The sequence below is a fragment of the Lathamus discolor genome, chromosome 19, assembly GCF_037157495.1.
Source record: "Lathamus discolor isolate bLatDis1 chromosome 19, bLatDis1.hap1, whole genome shotgun sequence".
Lineage (NCBI taxonomy): Eukaryota > Metazoa > Chordata > Aves > Psittaciformes > Psittacidae > Lathamus > Lathamus discolor.
This window is the reverse complement of record NC_088902.1, coordinates 2,361,036-2,386,112: the sequence shown is the minus strand read 5'-3', so window position 1 is coordinate 2,386,112 and position 25,077 is coordinate 2,361,036. Positions and strand designations below refer to the sequence as shown.

Genomic DNA, 25,077 nt, shown 5'->3' with positions numbered 1-25,077 from the left:
CCAGCTGGGATAGGTATTCCAAGCTTTCATGCTCTCCTCTGAAGCACAGCCAGGGCAGCCCACTCACAGCATGGCCCGTGAGCTGCTGCAGGAGTCCCTCATGCTGGCCCTGGCTGCTCCCTGCTCTGATAGAAGAGCTACCACAGCTCATCTTGGTTAGCAGAGGTACCCTATCCCACCATCCATCCCTGGGCACGGAGGAGCAGGATTCCTTCCCCCACTTCTACCCTGCAAAGACAACACCCACCGTGTGGTTTCCTGACACAGCAGAGATACTTGTCAAGGCAGCAAGAACCCATATGTGGGAAGTGGCCTCCTCTGAGCTGAGCTCTGTCAGTGCTGGTGCTCTGGGGTAAGGCTGTCACCCTGTGGGGCCAGCAGCAACACCTCACATGCTGCAAAGCATCAAAGGCACATATGAGGCAGCTCTGGCTCAGAGCTGAGCTGGCTTCATCTGGCAAACTGTCAGCCACAGGGTGCAAAAACACGCAGGAGAGATTGTCCTGGCCCAGCTTTAATGCTGACAACTGATGTACAAGAGAGACAGTGCCCACCTTACTGTGCAGTGCTTCCTCCCACAGCCTTTAGGTCTGAATCTCTTGAAGGTGACATTTAAAAGTCAGGCAGATACTTGAGGTGGGGAATGGGCGCATGGCCCAAGGGAAGATATGCCAAATGTGGATACAGGGGTCAGCAAACAGGGATAATTGTGGGTTTGCTGCAATTACACATTGCATTTACCATTTCTTGGTCCAGGATGAATGAGAAGAGAGGGATTCAAGAGAGTTCAAGGTCAGACATACCAACCCATGACTGCTCCATCCATGTGACACCTGGCAGCATCCCTCTGCCCGTCTTCTCAAACCAAGATCCGCTGTTGCTCAGAAAGTGAAGTTCACATCTAATGGGCTGCACAAAAGCAGCTGAACCCACTCCTCATCACTTCTGGACCCTAAAGCTTCAAACAGGGACAGAATGGAGAGCATCATCCCCTGAGTCACCGATGAGGCAGGATGAGCTGACCAGAGATCTGCAATAGTTCTCGGCAGCGCTGCCTCTGGGCAGCCTGGAGGTGTGGGTTTACATGTTTGGTGGATGAGACATGGCACTGACTCAGGAGCACAGCATGAGCTGGGGGAATGGAAAGGAATGGCTTTTGCATCAGTGTTGAAATAAAAGGCCCAGCAGGTATCAGTTACCCCGGGCCTGCCTGAAGCAGTGAAGATGCTCTGACACTCTGGTTTGGCCAGAGCTCCGGGACCTCCACACTGTTGCAGGCTCATCCCTAAGGAGCAAAAAGAGACACCGAGTAGCAGGGGAGGAGCACCAGAGACCCTTCAGGCTCCACTTCCAGCACAGACACTGCTGTATGGCATCACCTCAGCAGGATGCTGGCTTTGCTGCCTGCTCAGAGCTGCTATAGACATCACGTCTGCGTAGCTCAGCAGCTGAACCCCAGTACTACCTGCTCAGAGCCAATCCTGCCATGCATGAGAGTGTGCTGCACCCTTGAGGAGCCCTGTGAAGCACACTCCCCTATGAAGAGATGCATTTTATCTCCTGTTGTAATCCTGCTGCCCTGCACTTCAAACCCCTGGCTCTTGCTGTTAGATCAAAGAGCCCTCTCCCACCAGCCACCTCCTCCCCTCATGGTTATTTATAGGTTTGACTCAACAGCTTCAAGCTTTACCCTCAGAAAACTCACAATGTGCAGCCCCAGCTCACACACCGAGGTGCATGTTGCATCCTGGAAACTCTGCTCCACCCCTTGCCCACGTTGCATGGGTTTGGAAAGTGAATGTAAATTCCAGATGGAATCGCTGGGCACTATCCAGAGCTCCCACACCTCACTGGGAGCCAAGGCAGGGGCAAGACCAAACAACAAATCCAGTAAGAAACGTGCCAGGGGTTTACTTCAAGAGGCTTTAACCACGTTAACAGCAATTCTGCTGCTTTAGAGATGAGGAGAACAAAGAAATAATATTTCTCAAAACAGCAAGGAAAATACTAAAACAACAGCAGGAAGATGGCTACAAGATCTCTGCAGCTGAGTTCTCCTTCCTGCAAGGCATAAACCAATGTCATTGCAGGGAAAAAAATACCCAGACTCTGAGCTGGGCAGTTTATTCCCTGCCTGCCCAGCAGCTTCCTCCACATATCAAGTGTGTGTCACTGTCAAAGTGCAGGATGAAACCCCCAGAGCTGGTTGCTCAAGGTATCTGGGGGCTCACAGGAGCTTTGTAGCAACAAGTGGGTGCAGGGAGCATTTTAGTGGCATCCTCACAGCTCAGGGGTGCAAGAATTGAAACTCACTGATTTTGGTTTCTGAATCAAGTTGCTCAGAAATAACATCGTGGTAAATGCCCCCTCCCTGGCAGTGCTCAAGACCAGGTTGGACACAGGGGTTTGGAGCAAGGTGCTCCAGTGAAAGGGGTCCCTGCCCGTGGCAGGGGGATGGAACTGGATGAGCTTAAGGTCCCTTCCAACCCAAACCAATCTGTGACTGGTCACAACGTGCCCTCTGGTGGCAATGGCACTGGGGTGGCTTGGGCAGACCCAGACCATGCCAGTGATGGCACTATGACATTTAAGAACACAACAGGGAATCACCCTTGGGTTGTTGAACACATGCTGCAGAATCCAACCCCTACATCAAACTCCCTCACAGCCTTGAGCCTCCCCTACCCAAAGGGCCCAGAGTCATCACTTCCCACTGTTCTTTTCATATATAAATTTCCGCAACTTCCCAGCTTCCCCTCTGGGCCTGGACACCCAGAATAACAGCTCGGCTGGATCTCAATGCTAATGTTCTTCTGTTGTGTGGGGTGACACAACTCAGTGTCACACACCTGGGAATCCCAACTCCTACCTCTGCATGGGAATCAGAGTAAACACACACGAGCTTTTTCCTTTCTCAGTCTGATACCAATGTTAAAGTGGGTTTTAGTGTTGGACAGATGGGGCCAGGCATAGGAATGTGGGGACAAGCACAGGATACACAAGCACATGGGGATGAGTGTAGGAAGAGCTTCCCCAGGGTACCGCATCACCAACAAGAAGATTTTGATGTCAGATGCTGCTTTTGATCAGCCTGGAAAGCAGCTCACAAGGAATTCCAGTGCTTACAGATGGGAAAATGACTAGAGCTCAGAATAATACAACACATTACCCCACTAACCACAACCCCCCGAGCATCCCACCCAATGCCCTTCCCAAACCAAAGCTTCATGAGTACAAAGAGTTACAGACTTGAACAGTTTGGGTCTCTGAACTTTACCTATGAAGTTTGGGGAAGGAATTCAAAAAGAACATTCCCAAGAGAGCAGGAAACAAGCGCAGGGCTGTGAAGGGTTATTTACACAACAGCTCCCACACATGAGGAAATGGGGTAATGCAGGACATAGGGAGAGAAGCAGCAAAAGGTTTTAGAGGGCAGGCACAAGCCAGGACAGGCAGCAAGTGGGGCAGAGAGAGGTGAGGGGCTCTACAGATCAGGAGTCGATTCTCCACAGAAGGGTGCTGAGTCTCAGTCCAAGTCCTTCAGGACCGTGCCTGTGCTTTACACGAAGCAGTTCAGTGCAGAAACACTCCCAAATGCAGGGACCGAATCCAGGTTTGCTTCATTCTACACAAGGGCTGTAAATAACTGACTGACAAAGTGACATTACAAAGTGCTGGAGACAAGAGATCAAGAAGAGCCTGTCCACAAGCAATAAAGCAACCAGGAGTCATAGATCAGTTATCTTGTACTGTATTTATACTGCACCTTTCACAACCTGTGAGGTAACACAGGTAAATAATATCATCCTCTCCACTGCACAGATGGGGAGAGAAGAGACTGAGGAGAGTGACCAGCAGAGACCAGAGCAGAGCAAAGTCCTGACCTGCACATCTCAAACACCTGCATGGTGCTCCCTGAGCACTGGGCCCTCCTTGATATCTTCTGCCCCAAACACTTCAGGATCTGCTCCACAGCACTGATCCCTGATGATCTTTGATCACCTGCTGAGTGTGGCTGGTGTGTTACAAGGAGGAGATGCTGCCTTACTCAGTGCATCTGATGGACACAATGCTGACCACCAAAGCACCTGCCCCCACTTTCTTCCCCACTTATCCCCTACAAGAGCAACTTGTACAGTGGTTGAATTAACTTGATGCAAGCTGAGATTCGAGGTCACGGTGCTTCTCCCGGTACTACAGCACCAATCAGCCTGAGACTCCTACAGACACTTCAAGCTCAGCCCAAGCCTGCAGCAGCATCCCACAGATGTTTTCAGTTCATATCTGCCAGAGTTCACTTCTTCCCATCCAAACAAGGGGCTGACAATTCTCAGGAGCTACCCAGTAAATTACAACCTACTACAGTTAAGCACTCGCATGTCCCCCCTTCCAGCTTCATCTACAATGGCATCCTACTCCCTAGCATGTAGACCTCCACAAGTCCCTCAGCTGGAAGCCCGCAGGGCTCAGCATCTGTTAACGCAGCTGTACATCTCTTGCTAATGTGAGGGGCTGAGATCCTGCCCTACCTTCACCACAGAGCCCTGGCAGGGATGGACCTTCCTGCTGAGGGATAGCAAAGGCGCTGCCTCCCACCTTGGTAGAACAAACCAGGGAATTCACACAATTCCTTGGGAATTCACACAGGGAAACTGCATGGAGAAGCAGCCTCCCAGGGCAACCTCATGACCACCTCAAGGTACGTTAGGATCTTCAGCACAGTTCCTCTCCAACAGCATCTCGTCTGTGCGCGCATCAGAGCGATCTCTAGATCACACTTTCAATCTCCGAAGCGCCGTTTCCTCCTACCTTTGATGATGAAGCAGGATCCTCCTGCAGGCACCTTCGCTTCGAAGAATCCAGCCTCCCGCTTCCTCTGCCTCCTCGCCTCCCATACGGGCGAGCAGGTTTTGCCGCTGTCGCTGTTAAGACACCAGTGGAAGCCGCGTTCTCACCCCAACCAAACCCCAGCAGCACCTTTCACTTCCAGGGGGGCAGATGTTGTTTACATCGCTGTTTCGCCCCTCTCACATGCAGCAACATCACACGAGGTTCTTGCCCTCCCACACACGTACCCAAAGCAGGAAGCGAGGGGTGGCAGCTGTAGCACGGTGGTTTCCTGCTCTCTCTTGCTGAAAACAACGGACACCACAGCGTTGATCGAAGAGATCTCAGCACACGAGCTGGAACGCCGAGGCCCGGCTTGGAGCACGTATTGCTCCACACATGGGTACGGGGTCCCTGGGCGCTTCTGGAGCGTTAATAGGGAATGTTTTCCTCAGGGGCACGGCTGCTCGTGGGCAGGGGCTCCGCGGGGTGCCCTCCCTGGTGCCCCGCATGGTGTGAGAGCCCAGGCCGCGGCTCAGCCCCGCGGAGCACGGCGAAGCGCAGCCGGGGGTCCCGGCCACACGAACAGGCCCAGCCTCAAGGCCAAGCCGCATCCCCCCCCCTTACTTCACAAACTACAGATCCCACAATGCCCCGCGCGAACCCCACAGCGCGCATGCGAACCTCAGCCCGCGCATGCTTACAACTCTCTATGGCTCCAAGATGGCCGACACAGCTACCGGTAGCTCCGGCACGGTAACGGCGGATTCTCACCGGGAAGCGGGGAGGCTGCGGAGGGAGGATCCCGCGGCACCGGGCGGGGCGGCGACAGACCGGTGCCTCCACGGCGCTGAGGAGGCTGCGGCCTGTCCGCGGGGCTAAGAGGCGGAGGCTGAGGAGAGGGGCGCGCTGATTGGCTGATTGACCGTAGGGAGGCGGGGCTCAGCAGCTAGATTTGATTGGCCAGGAAGGGGCCGCGAGGCGCGCGTGGCCGCGGGGCGGGTGTTTTAAAGGGGCCGCGTTCTGCGGCACCCAGTGTGAATGTATGAGTGCGTATGTATGTATGTATGTATGTATGTATGTATGTATGTATGTATGTATGTATGTATGTATGTATGTATGTATGTATGTACATGTATGTGTGAATGTATTTGTATATGTATGTGTATGTATGAGTGTACGTATACACATGTTTTGAAGTATGTATACGTATGATTGTATGCAGATGTATGCATGCACCTATATGTACCTATATGTACACGTGTATATGTGTGTGTATATGTACATGTGTATGTATAAGTGTGTGTATATTTGTGTGCATGCATACATATTTGTGTGCAGATGTATATGTGTATGCATATGTAAGTGCTAATGTATTTGTATAGGTATGTATATGTGTGAGTGTATGTATATGTGTGTTTGTGTATGTATACGTATGATTGTAGACATATCTATGAGTACCTATATGTACATGCATGCACATGTGTATATGTGAGTATATGTGTATATGTATATATATGTGTGTATGCATATGTACTTGTGTATATGTAGATGTTTATGCATATATACATGTATATATATGTGTGTATTCACATGTACATATGTATATGTACATGTGTCTGTATATATATGTGTGTATGCATATGTACTTGTGTATATGTAGATGTTTATGCATATATACATGTATATATATGTGTGTATTCACATGTACATATGTATATGTACATGTGTCTGTATATATATGTGTGTATGCACATGTACTTGTGTATATGTACATCTGTGTGCATACATACATGTATATATGTGTGTATGCACATGTACATGTGTATATGTACGTGTGTATGCATATATACGTGTGTGTGCACATGTACTTGTGTATATGTATGTGTGTATGCATATATATGTGTGTGTGCACATGTACCTGTGTATATGTACGTGTGTATGCATATATACGTGTGTGTGCACATGTACTTGTGTATATGTATGTGTGTATGCATATATATGTGTGTGTGCACATGTACCTGTGTATATGTACGTGTGTATGCATATATACGTGTGTGTGCACATGTACTTGTGTATATGTATGTGTGTATGCATATATATGTGTGTGTGCACATGTACCTGTGTATATGTACGTGTGTATGCATATATACGTGTGTGTGCACATGTACTTGTGTATATGTACGTGTGTATGCATATATACGTGTGTGTGCACATGTACTTGTGTATATGTACGTGTGTATGCTTATGTACATGCATGCGCGCGGTGCGGCGGGGGGGCCGCTCCATGCGCGCTGTCCCAACGGGGCTGTTGGTGCCGCAGAGGGCGGGCGGGAAGCAGGCGAGCACCCCGGCCGATAACTACTACCTGGCTCGGAGGAGGACGCTGCAGGTGGTGGTCAGCTCCCTGCTCACCGAGGCCGGCTTCGAGAGCGCCGAGAAGGCGGCGGTGGAGACGCTGACGGAGATGCTGCAGAGCTGTGAGTGCCCGGAGCTCAGCCCGAGGCTCCTCCTTTCTCCGGTGTCCCACTGCCTCCTCACCCTTCCATCGTTTGGGTCATTTTTCCGCCCTGTTTTTATTCCCTGGTGTAATAAATCACCCCTGTGCTGGGCTGCATCCTCAGTGCCTGAGCAGCAGCTTCAGCCTGGAGAAGAGAAGGCTCCTGAAGGGGAGACCTGAGAGCAGCTCCAGTGCCTAAAGGGGCTGCAGGAAACCTGGAGAGGGGCTTGGGACAAGGGCCTGTAGGGACAGGCCAAGGGGAATGGCTTGAACCTGCCCGAGGGGAGACTGAGATGAGCTCTTAGGCAGAAGCTCTTCCCTGTGAGGGTGCTGAGGCGCTGGCACAGGGTGCCTGGAGGTCTTCCTGCTTCGATTTTGTTCATGTTTTAATTTTAAATCCTGTAAGACACTGGTTTCTAGGAGCTGTTTTTCATTCCTTGCTAAATTTGCCAAAGATTCACTTCTCTGAAGCTATAAACATGTGCTCAGCCCCTGACTCAAAGCTCTGCTGGGGTTTGTTGGCTTCCCCCCCCCTCCAGATATCTCCGAAATGGGAAGGAGCGCCAAGTCCTACTGTGAACACACAGCCCGGACACAGCCCACGCTCTCTGATATCGTGGTTACCCTGGTGGAAATGGGTGAGTGGTTGATGGCACCCCCTGATTCCAGTAGCTGCGCTGGTAGGAAGCTCTGTTCCCCCCATTCTGGTGTCTGTGGGCTCCCTATAACTGGATGCAGTATGAATATATACAGAGTGCGTCATCTTCTTTCTCATGTAATTTGGAACCCTTGTAAATAAGCGTGGTGAAGCTCAAGAGGGGTGATTCCAGGCAGGATAAACTCCTGGTGTGATTCCTGTTTCCTCTTTTGTGTCCTAGGGTTCAATGTTGAAACGCTTCCCGCATATGCCAAGCGCTCCCAGAGGATGGTCATCACTGCCCGTATGTGGGACATCCCTTCTTTTCTTATGCAGGAAACTGGAAGTAATTTGGCATTTCCCTCTGTTGGCATCCAGAGAGCTCCAGCTTTCCTGGTGGGGGATGCAGGCCGGTGCTCCTGGAAGTGCTGGTTGGTTTAAGAGCTCCTGCAGGTGGAGGGAGGCAGCCTCTGCTGAGTCAGTGCCTTTGCTTTAGTGTTCTCAGTGCACATGAGAGTCCCCAAGGTGATTTTGTTCTCCTTGCGTAGGAGAGAGGGGTCAAGTAATGCATGTTCCCTTCTGGAATGAGAAACACAATGGGGAATTACTGCCTGTGGGATGTGCTGTAGGGGAGGTCATAGCTCGGTGGGGGCTGGCATTTCATGCCTCTCTCTTGGCAGGGTGAAGCCACCGATCTGTGTGTGTGCTTTACTGCAGCTCCTGTGACAAACCAGCCCGTGACTCCCAAAGCCCTGACAGCCGGGCAGAACAAGCCACATCCATCCCACATTCCCAGCCATTTCCCGGAGTTTCCGGATCCTCACACTTACATCAAGACACCGGTGAGTGAAAACAAAGATTTTTATGCCACTTGGGGCCTGTTTGAAGTCAATGACAGCACTTGCTCTAGGTTTCTGGCCGACTGACATCTGTAGCTCGCTGGCAATCCATGCACACTGGAGGTCAGTGCTGGTGGTGGTGTGAACCTCAGCTGTCTAATGGTGCTCTCTACCTTTCCCTCCCTCCACAGACATACCGGGAGCCTGTGTCTGATTATCAGGTCCTGCGGGAGAAGGCAGCATCGCAGCGGCGCGATGTGGAGCGAGCCCTGACCCGCTTCATGGCTAAGACAGGAGAAACACAGAGTCTCTTCAAAGATGATGTCAGTACGTTCCCCCGTGAGTACCTGTAAATGACAGCGTAACTCCCTTAAAGGTCTTGCTGCTGCAGGAGGTGAGTGCTCATGTTGTGTTTGCCCTTCCAAGGCACAGGAAGGCTGGGAAATGAGGAATTCTCTATTTAAAATGGGGAGGAACAAGAGAGTCAAAGGCAAGTGGTAGGCTTCCACCCTCACCAAAGGCTCGCTTTCTTCTCGTGGCTGATTGATAGGTGCTAATCTCAAAGCTCATCCCAATCCTGTCTCTGCTCCTCTGTAACTTCTGGACAAGTGATTTCTTCTCTCTCACATTCTTGTGGTAGGCAGTGAAGGTTTTCCTGTTTCTCTGTCCATAAAGCAGAGATGAGAATTCCCACTTTCCCAGGCTCACTGGCGGCACAGATTCCAAAGTTATCTTAAGGGGAACTAAGTAATGCTTACGATACGAAGGTCAGGAAGGACTTTTTAGGTTGCTATAATGCTTTGTCCTTGGCTGGAATCATAAAGGGGCCTCAGAAAAGAGAAAATTAGAGGCTGCCATCTCTTAGGGACAGGGATATTTCATGCCTGATCCTTGGGAGCAGCAGGAAAAGAGCGTGTCTGTGTTTAAAACCAGAACCAGTGACAGTGTTTGGTCTAAGTAATTGGTTGGCTTTGTGCTTCATGATGCCTGTGTTGAGGAGTCTTCTCTCAACTTGCTGACTGTGTCTTTTGCCCTCACCCTAGTGATTGCCGCCAGGCCTTTCACTGTTCCCTACCTGACAGCTCTTCTCCCCTCTGAGCTGGAGATGCAGCAGATGGAAGAAACAGATTCGTCTGAGCAAGACGAGCAGACAGACACCGAGAACCTGCCCCTGCACATGAGCACGGTATGCTCAGCCGGAGAGGTTGAGATCCCTGGGGCCTGACTTTCTTCGGCTTATGAAACCTGGTTCATCGCCTGTCTTCCTTGCAGCTGGGCAGAGTGGGTGGAAATGGGCAGCGTGGGTTGTGTTTTACCAGGTGTAAATGGCAAAACACTGTCATGGTTAACTTCCTGCAGGGTGCAATGCAAAATGAGCTTGGATCATGACCTTTCAGTACAACCTTGGTTTCAGTATGATTGTCCCACACTGTTCCTGAAGAGGGTGGTTCTTGTGGTAGAAATCGAGTCCTCACCTTTAATGCAGCTCCGTGTGCTGCTGTTTGTCTTGGCTGTTGCTGTTGCTGATCTGGTTTGCCCATAGGTTATATGGTTTGAACTTCTAAGTCTTGTTTAACCCAACTTTGGTTGTTTACACATATGTTGGCAGGATGATTCAGGACCTGAGAAGGAGAACGCTTCGGTGTTACAGCAGAACACCTCCCTGTCAGGCAGTCGGAACGGGGAGGAAAACATGATCGACAATCCCTACCTCCGGCCAGTGAAGAAGCCCAAGATCCGCAGAAAGAAGTGAGGTGTGTGGCCAGTTGGCTGCTCAGAGGAAGAGAAACCCGGAGGGGATTTCACCTGCACAGCAGTGGGTGAGAGGCGTGGAGCAAGACAGGAGAGGCAGAAGCAGAATGAGCTCTCTCTGCCTAGTGAACCGCGCTCTCATCCTGGTCTACAATGCTCCCTCTTCTCCCTCTGCTCTCCTGCTGACTTGGAACAGTCAATTGCCATAAAAGCATTGAAGGCCATTGGGTTCCAGATGGGAATTTTCTGGTTTACTTCGGTTTGTTCTCACTGTCATAGGATTTACTCTTGGAAGAGATGGGGGACATGGAAGGTTCTTGCTGCTCAGTGCTTCCTGATGGGCTCGGCAGGATACAAAGGCATCATTCATTTGTGGCTGGCTGGCAGGCTAGAAAAGCAACTTCTGCAAGCAACCCTGCCTGGCCCTATAATCTAAGGAGCATGTATTAAGAGAGGCACAAAAATCCCAGAGAGGTTTCTTTCTTTGGATTCTTGGCAGGTAAAAGCAAACAGACTTTTCCTTTCTAAACTAAAGGTGGCTGGCGCGTCGGCAAGAGAGTGTACAGAGTGAGGATGGCATTTTATTCCCACTTTTCTGTCTGCAGCTGCACTTCAAAGTGCTTAAGTGTGGTGTTTACCCTGTTCTGCTTTGAGGTTATTTTCCAGCAGTGTGAATGGCAGGATTCAACAGCTGCTTCAGGCTATTTTTCAGTTCTATTGTTAGTTTCAACACAGCACAACTCCTTGGAGAGTTCCTGCCTCCACCAGTTGGTTTGAAAGATGTTGTGCTAAAAAATTTGGAATATGGAATAAAGCTGCATGGATAAAGCAGTCCACAAGGCCATTCTATTGATGGCACTTTATTTTGTCCAAAACACAAGCTTTTATCAATAGGAGTTGCTCTTTTTTTCCCCCCTTCTTTATTTCCCTGGAGCAGAAGACTTTATTTCAGCAGTGAAAATAACTGGTGATGGGAGTATTGTAATTGTTAGCTCCTTCTGGAGGGCTTTGCTTTCATTTTCCTCAACCTTTTCTTAGGCAAAATAGAAGTTAAATTCCTTTGACAGAAGACTCCTGTAGTTTGGTCCAGTCTCCAGAGCATCTCTTCTGGATGAGAGCATGGTGCAGGGAGAGGCAGCAGGGGCTTCCAGGCAGCTCTTGCTTTCCTAGAGGAGTAGCTGAGTGCAAGGAGCCTCTTGCAGCCCCCAGGGAGATCAGGGTTCTGTGTGTACATGTTAAGGCATCCTCCCAAGCCTCCCTCTTCCCCACCACCAATGGAGGAGGGAGATAAAAAGGAGCGATTGTTTCAGTGAGGAACATTCTGGACTTGGATCTCTAGCAAAAGAAGCCCTGCGTGTGCCATTGTCACTTCTGCGGTGCCTTGGTTGTAAAGAGATGTTGTGTATGTTTGTATATATAAAAATGTTTATCTTTTTTTACTTGGATTAAGCATTTTTGGTAACGGGAAAGCCCCTCCGGGGAGGGGGAGAGTGTAGAATGAAACCTGTGATTTCTATGTTCATAATAAAAGAAACTTTATCTCCTACAAGCAAAACTGGCTGAGTCCTTGAAGCTTTCAGAGTGGAAAAGCATCTGAATGGCATAAACCCCAGGTCTGACACAGTGCAGTCTCCAGTGAATCGTACCCCTTCCTGCAAGAGATGGCAGCTGCACATCAGCAAGTAAATCCCTTTGTGACAGCTGTTGCTACAAAGCAGTCTCTTGTGGTTGTGAAGGGGCCAACGTGCCTAGGAAAGACAAGCAGCTGTTGCAGGGCAGATGTGAGAGCACTTGAACACCAGAAGTGGGCAATGGGAAGAGTACATTTTGGTTTTATAGCTGAACCTGGACTACAGGTAAAATTTGCTACAGAAACTCATAAATAGACCCAAAATAGCTGAAAGCCTGCATCGTGACTGGGAGTGATAACGCGAACGAATGCTGCCTGCCCTGAGCTTTCCCCTGAGGTTGAATCAAGCCTGTGATCACACAGCCCGAGTCTGCGTGTGGAGGTTTGTAAAGGTTTATAGCAATCCCTGGGGTCTGAGTTGTACATTACAGAAACAGATGATGATGAATGCCAGGACCTTTCGGGCTAAATTTAGCTTAATTAGCAGCATGTTGCTTGAGAGCATCTTCATGTCAAGAAGGAAAAAGCTGGTAATGCAGAAGCACATCATACAGGGTCTGACCCTTCCCATCCTCTTACCCCCCGGATGAGTGCTCATTAATAGAGCTGCTGGCTGTGCACAGAGCCTGAACGTACCTGTGGCAGCACCAGGTAAGCACAAATAGTGACAAGAAACCTCTCTTTCTGCAATGCTTTTATTTGGAGAGGCTGCGTAGTGCAGATGAGCGTCTTCAGAGGGAGATGGGAAGCAAAAGTGAGGTCTGAGGTGCCCCTCTGGAAGAGGGGGACGTGGCAGCAGCTCTGGCTCCTCAGCTGAAGTATAAACTTAGGTAGGCCACTCGGTTCCGGTGCCTCCTGAATTCTTTGTCTATGGTTATCTAAAAGACAACTATGAGCTATTGGCGATGCCAAGTGCTTCAGAACAGCACAGGAAGGTGTGAGATGGTGTCGAGAACCTTAAACCTATGTTTCGAATGGGAAAGGTTTTGTTTTCAGTAGAGCTGCGTGGATAAATCTGTGCTCTGGTTTCTTCTCTTTGTGGATGGAAACTTCCAGAGCAAATGTCTTAACGGAAGGGGTTTATTTTGGAGGACAGTAATTGTTTTCGCAGGCCAGCATTTTCAGATAGAAAACCACTTTATATCTTGTGCCCCAGGCTAATAGAGCCATGTACCCAGCAGCCCAGTGAGGAAATGATGCCGAAACACCGTGCAAACACAATATAACCATACAATTTTCTCTGTCAGAAGCATTAAGCAAGGAATAACATCCCCTTATCCCTGTCCTTACCTTTTGTACCTCCAGTTTTAGCATCCTCCTCGGTGGCATTGGCACTAAAGACCAGTCTGGGGAGCCAAACTTCATTGGCCAAGTGACCCTTTTGTGTAATTGCTTGTCTGCTTTGTAAGTTCCAGGTCTAAAGAAAACAGGCACAAAGTAGCTTGTTTCTGGAGCTGGAATGTGATGGTTGCAGTACCAGAAGTTACCCACCCTACCTTGATCCATGGGAGAAATGCGTGTTGTGGTATTCCAGTCATGCAGAAGACTAAAGACTAAAGCAGGGAAGCTTTTTGAAGTTAAAAAGAGCATTTCTGGGACCTCAGGAACCCATCTCCCGTTTATGTCTTACTATTTCTCTCTGCTTATTGTGGAAAACGTAAGAAAATGAGTTACTTTACCCAGGGAACAATTCTCTATCTGAAGGCTTATGTGGAAATCGTGGTGTCTTGGTGGAAAACGGAGCATAGGCAGGCTGGCATTCCCTCTCTTTCTTCCAGAATGGCTGGTACTTTGCTGGGCTGGGAGTCACAGTCTGCAAGAGAGAAGATTTCTATGGGGAAGATCATTCCTGTATGCTGTGAGCAGCAGCTTGGGCATCACAGACCTGCTGTTCAGTGCATGCTCTGATGGCATAAACCCCCTAGAATAGATGAATTCTATACTCCCTATCCCTTACCCAGCGTGTCCTATGATGTCTCTCCTAATAAATGGTTATTTTAGGGAAGCTGGACCAGAAGACAAGTGTTTGTTCAGGCAGGAGAGCTGATTTTGCCTCCATATGTCCACTTCGGTGTGTGCGTATGTGATACAAAGGAATGTGTTCATACAAGTGCACGTGTGGATGTTGCCGGAGCTCATGTGTTCAGTGATCAGTCCCTAGGCTCAACACCTACCGCCACACTGTGTAAGGAGATGTGTAGCCACTGTACTGGAGGCAATGCCAGCAAATGGGACCAAAACTGATCTCTGTGTTGGGAGCAGCCTCCTGCGAAGCTGCAGCTCTGCCACTTCACCCCGTGCCTTTCTTACCTGTGGCTGTATTTGGGAGCGCTGGGCTGTCCTTGCTCCTATCACATAGCCTCTGTTGCTCAGAGGTCTGTTTTCCAAGGAGTGCCTGAAGCTGCTTCCCTGCAATTCAAAAGCACCAGTGTCTTGCTGACACCATTTCCATTAGGGGAAGGGCAGAAGGACATGAGCAGCAGACGTTATTCCCATTGATTCCTCTCCTCGCCATGGTCTTAGTGCTCCTGTCCTAGGTGTCTTCCATGAAGGAAAAGCTCCGAGCAGGAAAACCGAACTCACCTCTTGGCTCAGGTAGCAGCCTGGCCCGAGCGAAGGCTCTCCCCTGATGGACTTCAGTTGGATTCCCAGTCTGTCTGGAGCATCGTGCAGAGGGAACATTTTCCTCTCTTGGCATGTTCCAAATGAGATCGGCTTCTGCGCGTCTGTGAGACCAGGAGATAAAACCATGCGCTGCTTTTATTCCCTTCTTAGGTCCCTGAGGCTGAGCATCCCTTTATCTCCCACATAGGAATTTCCCCTGAGCTGTTAGTGCACCCTTTGGATGCCTGTTCCCTCCTGCCCCAAAGGCTTCCTTGGATCCCAGCCTGAGCAAAGAGCAGCTTAGCAGCCTGGTTGTGGGAAAGCCCAATGCCACCATGGATAAAGGAGCCCTGGTGCCTGCAGGGCTCACCTCTCCGTCCCCCCCCTGCTGCCATGCTGCCGGGCTCAGGACCTGTGTGTACTCTCCGGTTGCTATAGGCACGGAGCAGGGAGTGCTGCAGGGAATGCCGGTGATGGCAGCGCCTGAGGGGTGCAGGGGAAAGAGGATGAAAGATGTCCCTGTGGGTTGTGCTGTGATGACTCCATTGAGGAGCTGCTGTTTTCACACTGTAAAGTCATGGGGGAGAGGTCTTGGGGGGAAGCAGTCAGGACCCTTCTCCAAGGGTTGGAAGGGACCTCAAAAGATCATCCAGTCCAACCCCCCTGCAAGAGCAGGGTAACCCAGAGTACATCACACAGGACCTTGTCCAGGCGGGCCTTGAACATCTCCAACGCAGGAGACTCCACAACCCCCCTGGGCAACCCGTTCCAGTGCTCCGTCACTCTCGGAGTAAGATGTTCTTCCTGATGTTAACGTGGAACCTCCTATGCTCCAGTTTACACCCATTGCCCCTTGTCCTGTCACTGGGCATCACTGAAGAAAACCCAGCTCCATCATCCTGACACCCACCCTTTACATACTTGTAAACACTGATGAGGTCACCCCTCAGTGTCCAAGCTAAAGCGACCCAGCTCCCTCAGCCTCTCCTCATAAGGGAGATGTTCCACTCCCTTCATCATCTCTGTGGCTCTGCGCTGGGCTCTTTCAAGCAATTCCCTGTCCTTCTTGAACAGAGGGGCCCAGAACTGGACGCAAGATTCCAGATGCGGCCTCACCAAGGCAGAATAGAAGGGGAGGAGAACCTCTCTTGACCTACTAACCACTCCCTTTCTAATGCACCCTAAGATGCCATTTGCCTTCTTGGCCACAAGAGCACATTGCTGGCTCATGGTCATCCTCCTATCCACCAGGACCCCCAGGTCCCTTTCCCCTTCACTACTTTCCAGCAGGTCAACCCCAACCTGTACTGGTACATGGGGTTGTTCTTCCCCGGATGCAAGACTCTACACTTGCCCTTGTTGAATTCCATCAAATTTCTCCCTGCCCAACTCTGCAGCCTGTCCAGGTCTCGCTGAATGGCAGCACAGTCCTCTGGTGCGTCAGCCGCTCCTCCCAGCTTAGGATCATCAGCGAACTTGCTGAGGGTACCCTCAGTTCCCTCATCCAGGTCCTTGATGAAAATAAACAGCACTGGTCCCAGCACCGACCCCTGAGGGACTCCACTAGTCACAGACCCCCAGCTAGATTCTGCCCCGTTGACCACAACTCTCTGCCTTCTTCCCTTCAATCCACTCTTCTCTGTGCTCTCCTTTGTGATCCAGCCCCCTCTGCCCCGCTGGCTGCTCTTTATCCCTCTGCCTTGCTCTCATTTGAGGGCACCAAGAAACCCTTGGGAAATGCCATCCTGGAATTAAGACCAGCTGGTGGATACAGGCCCTTCCCTGGGCACAAGTGTGAGCATCATGAGAGAATCGGGGAGGACACAGGAACTGGGCTCAGGTGCTGCAGGTCCAGGAGTCCCTGTGACCTGAGCCGTCTTTTATCCTATAGGATATCTATCCTATAGGATCCTATATCATATATTCTATAGGATCCTTTTCTCCTGTAGCAGCTTGTTTTATTTTGCTGTTTGCACGATGTTCATAGGATGAGATTCTGGGTCTGGAGTGGGTGATATATAGGGAATGATGAAAGAGCTTTCCCATGGCACTCTCCCATCCCCTGTGAGATGCATTTGTTAGCTGGCTCTCAGCAAACTCTCTAAAACCTGCTGTTTTCCCCCCAAAACCTGAACCACCCTGGACCTGCCAACCTTGTGTGCACAAGCCACTGCTTTAGGGAGGTTGTTTTATTCTCCCTGCCCTTGCTGTGGAGGGGACAAATGTGCAGGTCAGTGAGCTATCCATCACAAACGTATCCTGGGTTTAGGTTTTGCATGGGAGAAGCTCTGGGATGTTGCCAATGGAAACCTGGGGAGAGCTGTGCCTGGTTTAGGTCTCATGTTGCTCACTGCAGGAGGGCACCTTGCTACCACCATTCTGCTGCCAGAATGGTCCTCCTTAGTGTGGAGTGGTGTTCCTGGAAACTCCTTGGGAATTTCCTATGGGATTATACTCCAGATATGCCTGCATCTACCTATATACATGCAGCCTGTGTTGGGAGTGGCATGGAGAAGCCGTACTTGTTGGAGTAACCTGGGAGCAAGTACGGGCATCGCTATCTCCTATGTTAGACGTTTTCCCCCTTAATGATGAAAGCTCTGGAGCCTTTTTCTCTCATTTCTTTCCCAAATGGTTCATAAGAAGCTATTCAGGATTATGGAATGTCTGAAGCTTGTTTGCTGAAAGCTTCTGTGGGGGAAATGTGTAATCCTGAAGGGAAAACAGAGGTAAGCTCCTTCTGCGGCTTCCTACTCTTTGCCTTTTGGGAGAAGCGTTCCATGAATCCAATGAAGAAACTGAGTTAAAGGAAGAGGTTTCCCTGCACATGCAGCAGGGAAGTTCACCCCGAAAGCACTGCAGGAGGCAAATAAAAGCAACGTTAATGTCGTTTTAACTAAGGAGAGCATCTTCCTCCGGCTTCACGAGGCTCAGCGGCTGGGTACTCTCAGCAATTACAACACCCAACGGTAGGTGTCAATGTTGCTCGCTCTTCCCTGCAGCTGGAATTCTCCCCTCGCAGCTTTCGGCTGGCATTTCGGGAAGCGATAGGCTTGCAGGCCACAAAGCTGCTCCTCTCTGTTCCATGTCAAATACAGAGCTGAGGCTCACAGCCCATTGGTGGCACTTCCCAATACAATGGATGCTTCATTCTGGGTGCAGGGAAACAACCAGGATAAAGGTTTGCTCAGTTCATCCCTCCAGAGCTGCGTAACCTCCATAGGACATGGGTGGGTTAGAGTGAAAGAGGAGCTATTGAGCAGTCATTTTGCTGATAAGCTCAGGAATCACATCCCCTATAAAAGAGCATCCCAGTGCCTTGCAGAGGGATGCTAAATCTATGCTTTTGGGCTATCGCAGATGTTTAACTTTGTTTCCCTGTATCTCTAACAAAGGATTTAGGCTACTTTCTCCTTCACCTTTCCTTACCAGCACAGTGAGTATTTACTACAGGGGGAAATGTGCTGGAATAGTCAGTTTATAGCTAGAAACATTAATTTCCCTGGCTCCATGTTACGTGTGTGCATGTAATGTGCCTATACAAGTGGCTTTGGGTAAAGCACGCCTAAATCCTGTGTGGCCTTGGCATAAGTCCCTTATTAATCTGCTGGGAAAAGGGGATTTGGAACCACCTCTGTTGTGTGTATGGTTCCCAAACCTTTCTCTATTGGGCACTGTGGAGCAAGCCCTGGTTTTCACACTGGCAGAACATGAGACAAAGCAGCCACAACGGATGAGTCACTGCAGTGGTGAATGTCACATCCTGACTGCAGCTCAGCAGGTCCTAACCACTGCCTGGTTTGCCTCAGAGCTCAATGTACTTGATAAGCATTTTATCATGAAGATCAGAGCACTGTTATCTCCTCCTTCCTGGCAAACTACATCTGAACGCAGCCACCTCCTTCCCGGCCATAGCAACAGCTTCAAACTCCTCCCTAATGCTTGAGCCTTCTGGGGTTCAGCTCCTGCTCCAATGCCTGGAGAAGGGAATGTCCTGCTGATGCCAGCACATGTCAGTGGCCTATAAACTGCCTAAACTGTGCTGTGTTAAATACTGAACCTTTGGGAGCAGCTGAAAGCAGGCAGAACAAACCCAACGACTCTCTTGTGCATAAAAGCCTGCAGCAAGCAGTAATCCTTTATCTTCACTTCACTCAGGGGTGGGTTTATGTCTTACAAGGTCTTAGCTCTTACCTTGCCTTGTTGGCGAAGGGTTCCCTGCTTGACTTGGCTTCAGTTCTAAGGGAAGAATAGCAAGGAATCCCTGATGCTACTTTGAGATGTGCCGCTTCCAATGCCCAGTTTGGAAGGTGGCAGGAAATAACCCGTTCTTCCTCTGGTTCCTGTTCTAGACAAAGGGATGGTGAAGTTTCTTCCCGTCAAAAGTGGGGTGAAGGGTACCCGCAGTCTGCTCGTCTTGGACCCAAAAGAATAACTGGGACCATCTTTGCCTCAGCTTTATTGCTCTGCACATCCCTAGGTTGGGAGTGTGACGGAGCATTAAGGAATGATGCCCACGATGGCATGGACCAAAGGTGTGACAGTCGGGCTCCACTTCCAGTCTGGTCTGTGTGCGCTTGCTGAACTCACTGCACTGTACTCTGATGCCTGTAAACGGGGCAATGAAAACGGGTCTCTCCTGCCTCCAAGTCACGTATCCCTGTGCAGCACCCAGAGCTGGCGGTGCCTGGGGTGACAGGACCTGGGCATGAGCAGGTCGCTGGTCCCAGTCCCTTTCTGTTCTGAACACATCCCTCGGTCCTGATGCTGCTGCCAGGAGGAGCATCCCTTGGGAAGTGCAGCCGGAGCCAGTGCTGCTACCTGCAGCCTAACATGGTCTATCCAGGAGCACAGGCTCTGCAGGAAATGGTTGGTGTTTGGATTCATGGCAAGAAATGAGGAGCTTCAGAGCTCCTCAGATTCCCTCCTCCAGCAGCAGGCCTCGGGCAGGCACTCTGCCTGTTCAGGACAGCCAGGAGAGACTTGGATCCCTTTGATTCCTGTGCCCCTGGCTCATTTGTTTAAAGGTCTTTAGTTTTCAGCCTGCGCTCCCCAGTATTAACCATTAACTCCTTGGGACAAAGCCTGGATCTGTTCTGCTTCACCCCATCCTCCCTTTGGCATTTGATCTCCCTTCTCCCCACTGCTCGGCGAGTGGAACTGGAGCGGGGCCGATGCTCAGATCCCAGCCAGTCCCTGCCTCCCCAGGGAAATTCTTGCCTTCTGCGTGTACGTTCCCAGAAATACCATCTCTGACTCACCCTGGTTACGAAACGCAGCAGCCATTTCCCCCGCTACTTCTCCTGAGCCTCATCACTGATTCACCTCTGGTCCCAGGTATGTTTTCCAAGGGCTCGCAATGCTCTTTTATGAGGGATTTGATGCAGCGACTGCAAGCGCCCATTGCATATTCTTCCCTCCGAGCGCATCTTTCATCTTCCTTATGCCGTTGGCACCGCTCTGCTATAATTAGGCTCTCTAAACAAATCTCAAGCTCCTCTGATGTTGTGAAAGGCTCAGACTTGATTTCTGACCGCCCCGTGCCTCAAATAACCCCTGACTGGGCACTGCAGGCATCCTGCTGACGTCCCCTGCCGCTCGGGATGGAGGCAGCGAGCTCAGCCTTGCCGGTGGGGAGCGCGCTCCGTGCCCCGCAGGATCCAGGTGTTGGTCCCAGGAATTCTTTCCTGGTGAGCAAGTGAGGACAGGCCCTGGAAAGGGGCTTGTGTGCACAGGGGACAGGTTCACCGCCTGCCTGCCCCACTGCAGGTGTGTGCAGGTGGGCAAAGCCTGCTGCAAACGGGTTAGAGGGATGAGCACGCACCCAGGCGTGCCTTTAGCTGAGGAGATACCACATGAAGAGCCCTTTGTTGGGGCTGCTCTGGGGTTTTCGGCCTCGGTTTTTATGTTACGTGGCCCTTTTACAGGCATTTTACGTGGGTTTCGTATAAAATCCATGAATTTAATAAATCCATTAAAAAATGGATTTATTTAATAAATTTAATAAAATAAAATTTAATAAAATTTAAAAAAATTAATTTAATAAAATTTAATAAATTTAATAAATCCATTCAAAAATGGATTTATTTAAGGATATAATCTCCAAATACCCCACTTCACATTGCCAATGCCTAAAGTGTCCTAAGCTATTCCTTAGTGAAACATCAGCACCGAGCACTCGATCTTGACCTTCCTGCAGTCAGGATTCCCACTGGCAGGTTCAATCATGCTGCTCCGTGCAACAGGACCTGTTTTCCCCATCTATTTCACCCCAACAGTCCCCATTATCCATGAGGAAAGCCCCGGATGCCTCGGACTGGGAGCTGAGCCTATCTGAGAGCATTGGGTGCTAACACAGAGCCATAGACATGGTCATCACCGTTAACCTCAAGCAGGACACAGGACCTTCCTTTCCAGCTTCTCCTTGTTCCCCTGAGCCCTCCATAGGGGGCTCAGCACCTCCGCTCCTCTAATCCCTTCCTAAGCTCTCCTGCTGAGCCCGCATCTGCCCCAGCCCCATTCCCAAGCTCTCCATCCCGAGCCATCTGTGCAGGGAGGAGATGAACTCCCATGGAACACCGACCAGGAGGGCGCTGAGCAACTGTTGCTGAGCCGATGCAGGCGGGGAGGAGCGGCCTCCACGCTGTAATCCAATGGGAAGAACAGATGGCTCTTAAGCGCATCCCAAAGGGGCCGCGCTCCTCTCGCTGCCGTCCGCTCTCGCTCCATCAGCGTGATAAAGGCTGTTGGAAGAATTCAAGAGCCCCTACAGGTTCTAGCAACCAAATAGCCCTTAAATAAAGCATCCAGCGCTGGAGCAGCGGCTTTAGATCCCGTTCAATCTCAGCTGCTTCAAATAGCCCAGAGAGCAGCCTGGCCCCTGCTCAGCTTTCCTCAGCGGGGGGAGACGCGGCCTTAATTCACGGCACAGACGTTATCTTTGTGCCCAGCCTTCATCGGTTGCTGCCCGTGCCTGGAAGGGGCAGTTTTGTTCCAAACTCTCGCCAGGACGGGGTTTACCTCATTCAAGGTTTCCATCCCTGGGGAGCACAGGGAGCAAAAGCCTTCTCCAATGCAGCCCCATTAGCACCAAGAGGGGTCGAGCCGTACCTTAAATCCCTTTACGGTGCCATAGGAAGGAAGAGGGTGACCCCCCTGCTCCCGCAGCAGCCAGGGCTGAGCTGTGGCCCACGGGGGACAAGGGGGGGCTCGGCGGCCCCTTCCCGGTAATTCCGTCTCGGAGCCACAAGGAGGAGCCACAACCACCACGGATCCCCCTCTGGATCCCCCCCCCCCATGGTGGGGCTGGGGTCTGCAATGGGATCAGCGACGGATGGAGCCCTGCTGCCGGCCGATGATGCACATGTAGGGCACGGACAGCGAGGGTGCACGCGTGGAGGGTGTGCACGCATGGAGGGTGAACACGCATGGAGGGTGTACATGCACGGCCCATGTACAGACGGAGGATGTACACACTGGAGGATGTACACATGGAGGACAAGCACATTGTACCAGTGCCCCTGGTGCACAGAATCAGACCGGTTTGGGTGGAAGGGACCTCAAAGCTCATCCATTTCCATCCCCCTGCACTAGACCAGGTTGCTCCAAGGGTTGGAGCGCTGCTGTCAGCAGGTTATGGGAGAACCCCTGTGTGCTGGGGATGGGAGAGCATCTCACCGGGGTTGTGTCGCTTGGTGTGCTCTCAACTTGCGCTTGCAGGGCAGGAGCTGTGCTTCAGTGCAGAGCCCTGGAGCGGCTGCCTCCTGCCCTGTCCTATCTGAATCCAGCTCCATTCTGTGCTGGCCGGTGTCCCTCCGAGCGCATCCAGCACATAGCTCTGCCTGCTGCAGCCGGGACTGGGAGCCCAGGGAGGATGAGGACTTGGAAGAGGCAAAAGTGAAATGCATCAAAGCAACCCGCACTCACTGACTTGCCCAGGGCGATGCTGCAGGGGAGGAACGCCAGGGCCCAGCTCACTGGGGCGTGGGATGGGGCACTGGGAGGAAGGGCAGCGTCTTGTGTTCATATCTTTCATCACAGGGACTTTCCTGGGGCTGATCTAGGGCAGAGAGAGCCTTGAAACGCTGCCAGGGTGGTTTTGGGGGTAGAGGAGGAAGCGGAAGCGCCTGCATCAGAGTCTCTTGTAGCAGCAATCAGGCACGGTGAGGGGGATGAAGGGACTTCCCTTGGGTTTGCTGAGCCTTGGTTGCACCCACAGGGAGATGAACAGAGCCACGGCTGGGACACAGCCACCTCCCAACACAGACACAGCCTGGACGGGCTCACTCTTCCAAGCATCCAGCCCCCTGAATGTGCTTCAGGAGCCCTTTAGTGCCGCCCCAACCCCTATAAAGCCTTCAGAACCCACCGGCGCCCACTTGGACCCCACAAGCCCTGCAGCAGGCTGGGGATGCTGTGGTCCTGCCTTTGCTCCCAAGGGAAGCAGCGTCCGTGCTGCCTTCTTTGGCAGCGTGGCTCCGTGCTGGGTGCCCGTCACCCACGTCACCTCTGCGAGCAGCTCTGGCCCGCATCCTGCTGCGGGGCTGATCCTGGCTGACGTGCGCAGAACGCACCACGTCAGGGAAAGGGAAGCACGGACCTTTTATGGGTGCAGACTACAGCAGAGTCTATTGGCCCGAGCGGAGGGGAGGGCTCAGCGTGAGCAGAGCTGAGCTCTGGCGCTCATTCAGCTCCAAGAGATGAATTTCAGGCCTGGCAGAGCTCCTCTTCCTCTCAGCTCCTCACAAGAGCTTCCTTTCCCCTTTACAGGCATCATTTCAGTGCTGGTAATGCTGGTCCAGAGCTCATTTCCTTCTCGGACAGCAGCCCCCGTTCCAGCTGCTCTCATGCAGCTGCATCGTTGTGTTTTTAGGAAGAGAAACAGGCATCTGGCACCCACAAACCTCAGTTTCATGTCCCGAGGCAGCACCTGAAGGGGGGAGCTTTTAGGGGTTCATAAAGGCTCTGTTTGCTGAGCAAGAGAACTGGAGGGGCAAAGCAGAACCATTCCATAGCTCTGGCTCAGCCTGAGAGCTTTCAAGCGCCTGGGAAAGGGATGAACCAGACCTGGATCAAAGCATACTTGAAGTTCAGGGTGGTTGATATATATATGTGTGTGTGTGTGTGTGTGTATGCACATATATATGTGTGTGCATATATATATGTGTGTGTGTGCATATATATGTATGTGTGTGCATAAATATATATGTGTGTGCATATATATATATGCACACATATCTGGATGGTTTATAAGGAGTCTTTTAGATAGGCTTGAATGCAATCCCTGCCTCACTGCTCCTTGGCTTCTGGGATTCTTTTGTCCTCTATGGATCTCGTGCCTTTCCCAAGCTAGACACATCCATAGACAGGCATCTTTCCCAGCAGCACCTCTGGCACGGCTGCTCCATGGCTCCACAATGGCCTCACCGGGAGATAAGCTCTGTCCTGCGCCTATGTGGGATGGGTTAAAGGGATAAACCACTCACAAAACCAAGCTGAGAGGTTCCAGAGCTCTCGGGAGGGCGGCGTTGCCATAGGTGAGCATCACACCCAGCTCTTTAATCTCTCACCTTATCAGCGGCGATAGGAACCTGCCTGGCAGGGTCCTAGAGCGAGACACAAAGTGGCTCCATGGGCAGTACTTGTGTTCGGCTCCTGTTGGTCAGAAGCTTTTCTAGCCCATGTGTGAGGCCTTTTCTTTGCATAGTTAAAGCTGCATAAAGTGTCATTAGGCAGCCCTGTGTAATTAGGGCAATTATGGACGGTAAGCACCCCACAGAGTAATTGTGGCCAAGTTTTAGCATCCCCAAGGGCGTTTCTAGGGCCGAAGGTGGCCCTTCAAATGATGTACCTGCTTACATGCCTCTAAAGCACTCACCTTAGGTGTGTCTGGGGTGGCATCTTTGAAGGGGACACATTCTGCTCCTGCTGAGGCGCATCTGGATGGAGAAGGGCTCTTTCTTCTCTTCCTTCTTATGGAATAGGAGCTTTGTGTCTTGTTTCTGTTCTGACCAGGCTGAAACTGAGACTGGATGCGAGTGACCCACAGTGAGCTGGGAGCCGCCACAAGAAGGGCTCGACCTCAAGAGCTCCATGGAGGAGCGTGGGGTCTCCAAGCAGATGCTCACTTGCTTCTTGATGAGGAATTCCTGCCTGGTTCCCAGAAACCTTCCCGATGGTGCTGACGTGACAAAACTTCCTCCGAGTGTTTTGTTGGCAGTGGTGGGAATGGGAGTTCTGCACATACCGGGAGGTTCCTCCCTTAGTTCCTGTTGGTTTGAGACTAAAG

At 51.1% G+C, this 25,077-nt stretch overlaps 3 protein-coding genes across 15 annotated transcripts in view; 1 reads left to right on the top strand and 2 right to left on the bottom strand.

Annotated features, from left to right (window-relative positions):
• The window catches only part of CCND3 (cyclin D3), a 34,669-nt gene extending 28,967 nt beyond the window's left edge, over positions 1-5,702 (bottom strand). The window contains exons 1-2 of one of the 7 annotated variants that reach the window (XM_065698262.1): positions 5,602-5,702; positions 4,810-4,922 (exon numbers count right to left, since the gene is read on the bottom strand). Coding sequence is in view for 3 of the 7 variants with exons in the window: in XM_065698255.1 (XP_065554327.1) it covers positions 4,810-4,895 (86 nt within the window). In the remaining 4 variants the exon portion in view is untranslated. Of the gene's footprint in view, positions 1-4,809; positions 4,923-5,075; positions 5,226-5,531 lie in introns of those variants that run through there. The other 6 variants (XM_065698255.1, XM_065698260.1, XM_065698254.1 and 3 more) reach the window with 6 other exon arrangements.
• Positions 5,123-12,110, top strand: TAF8 (TATA-box binding protein associated factor 8). 3 transcript variants are annotated; one of them, XM_065698251.1, is made up of 8 exons: positions 5,123-5,583; positions 7,151-7,307; positions 7,867-7,965; positions 8,206-8,268; positions 8,682-8,806; positions 8,995-9,142; positions 9,847-9,989; positions 10,413-12,110. In XM_065698251.1, the coding sequence occupies exons 1-8, from the start codon at positions 5,524-5,526 to the stop codon at positions 10,554-10,556; spliced, it is 939 nt and encodes a 312-aa protein (XP_065554323.1). In that variant the 5' UTR covers positions 5,123-5,523; the 3' UTR covers positions 10,557-12,110. The 3 variants fall into 3 exon arrangements, with proteins under 3 accessions (XP_065554323.1, XP_065554325.1, XP_065554322.1); XM_065698253.1 differs by having other exon boundaries at positions 5,127-5,230; XM_065698250.1 differs by lacking the exon at positions 5,123-5,583 and having other exon boundaries at positions 6,947-7,307.
• CIMAP3 (ciliary microtubule associated protein 3) lies at positions 11,271-25,077 on the bottom strand. Of its 5 annotated transcripts, none has more exons than XM_065698267.1 (6): positions 24,667-25,077; positions 14,769-14,911; positions 14,496-14,594; positions 13,865-13,998; positions 13,476-13,602; positions 11,271-12,207 (listed from the first exon to the last, which is right to left on the bottom strand). In XM_065698267.1, the coding sequence occupies exons 2-6, from the start codon at positions 14,865-14,867 to the stop codon at positions 12,001-12,003; spliced, it is 666 nt and encodes a 221-aa protein (XP_065554339.1). In that variant the 5' UTR covers positions 14,868-14,911; positions 24,667-25,077; the 3' UTR covers positions 11,271-12,000. The 5 variants fall into 5 exon arrangements, with proteins under 5 accessions (XP_065554339.1, XP_065554338.1, XP_065554341.1 ...); XM_065698266.1 differs by lacking the exon at positions 11,271-12,207 and having other exon boundaries at positions 12,867-13,602; positions 24,667-24,816; positions 24,917-25,073; XM_065698269.1 differs by lacking the exon at positions 11,271-12,207 and adding an exon at positions 12,867-13,148 and having other exon boundaries at positions 24,667-25,061.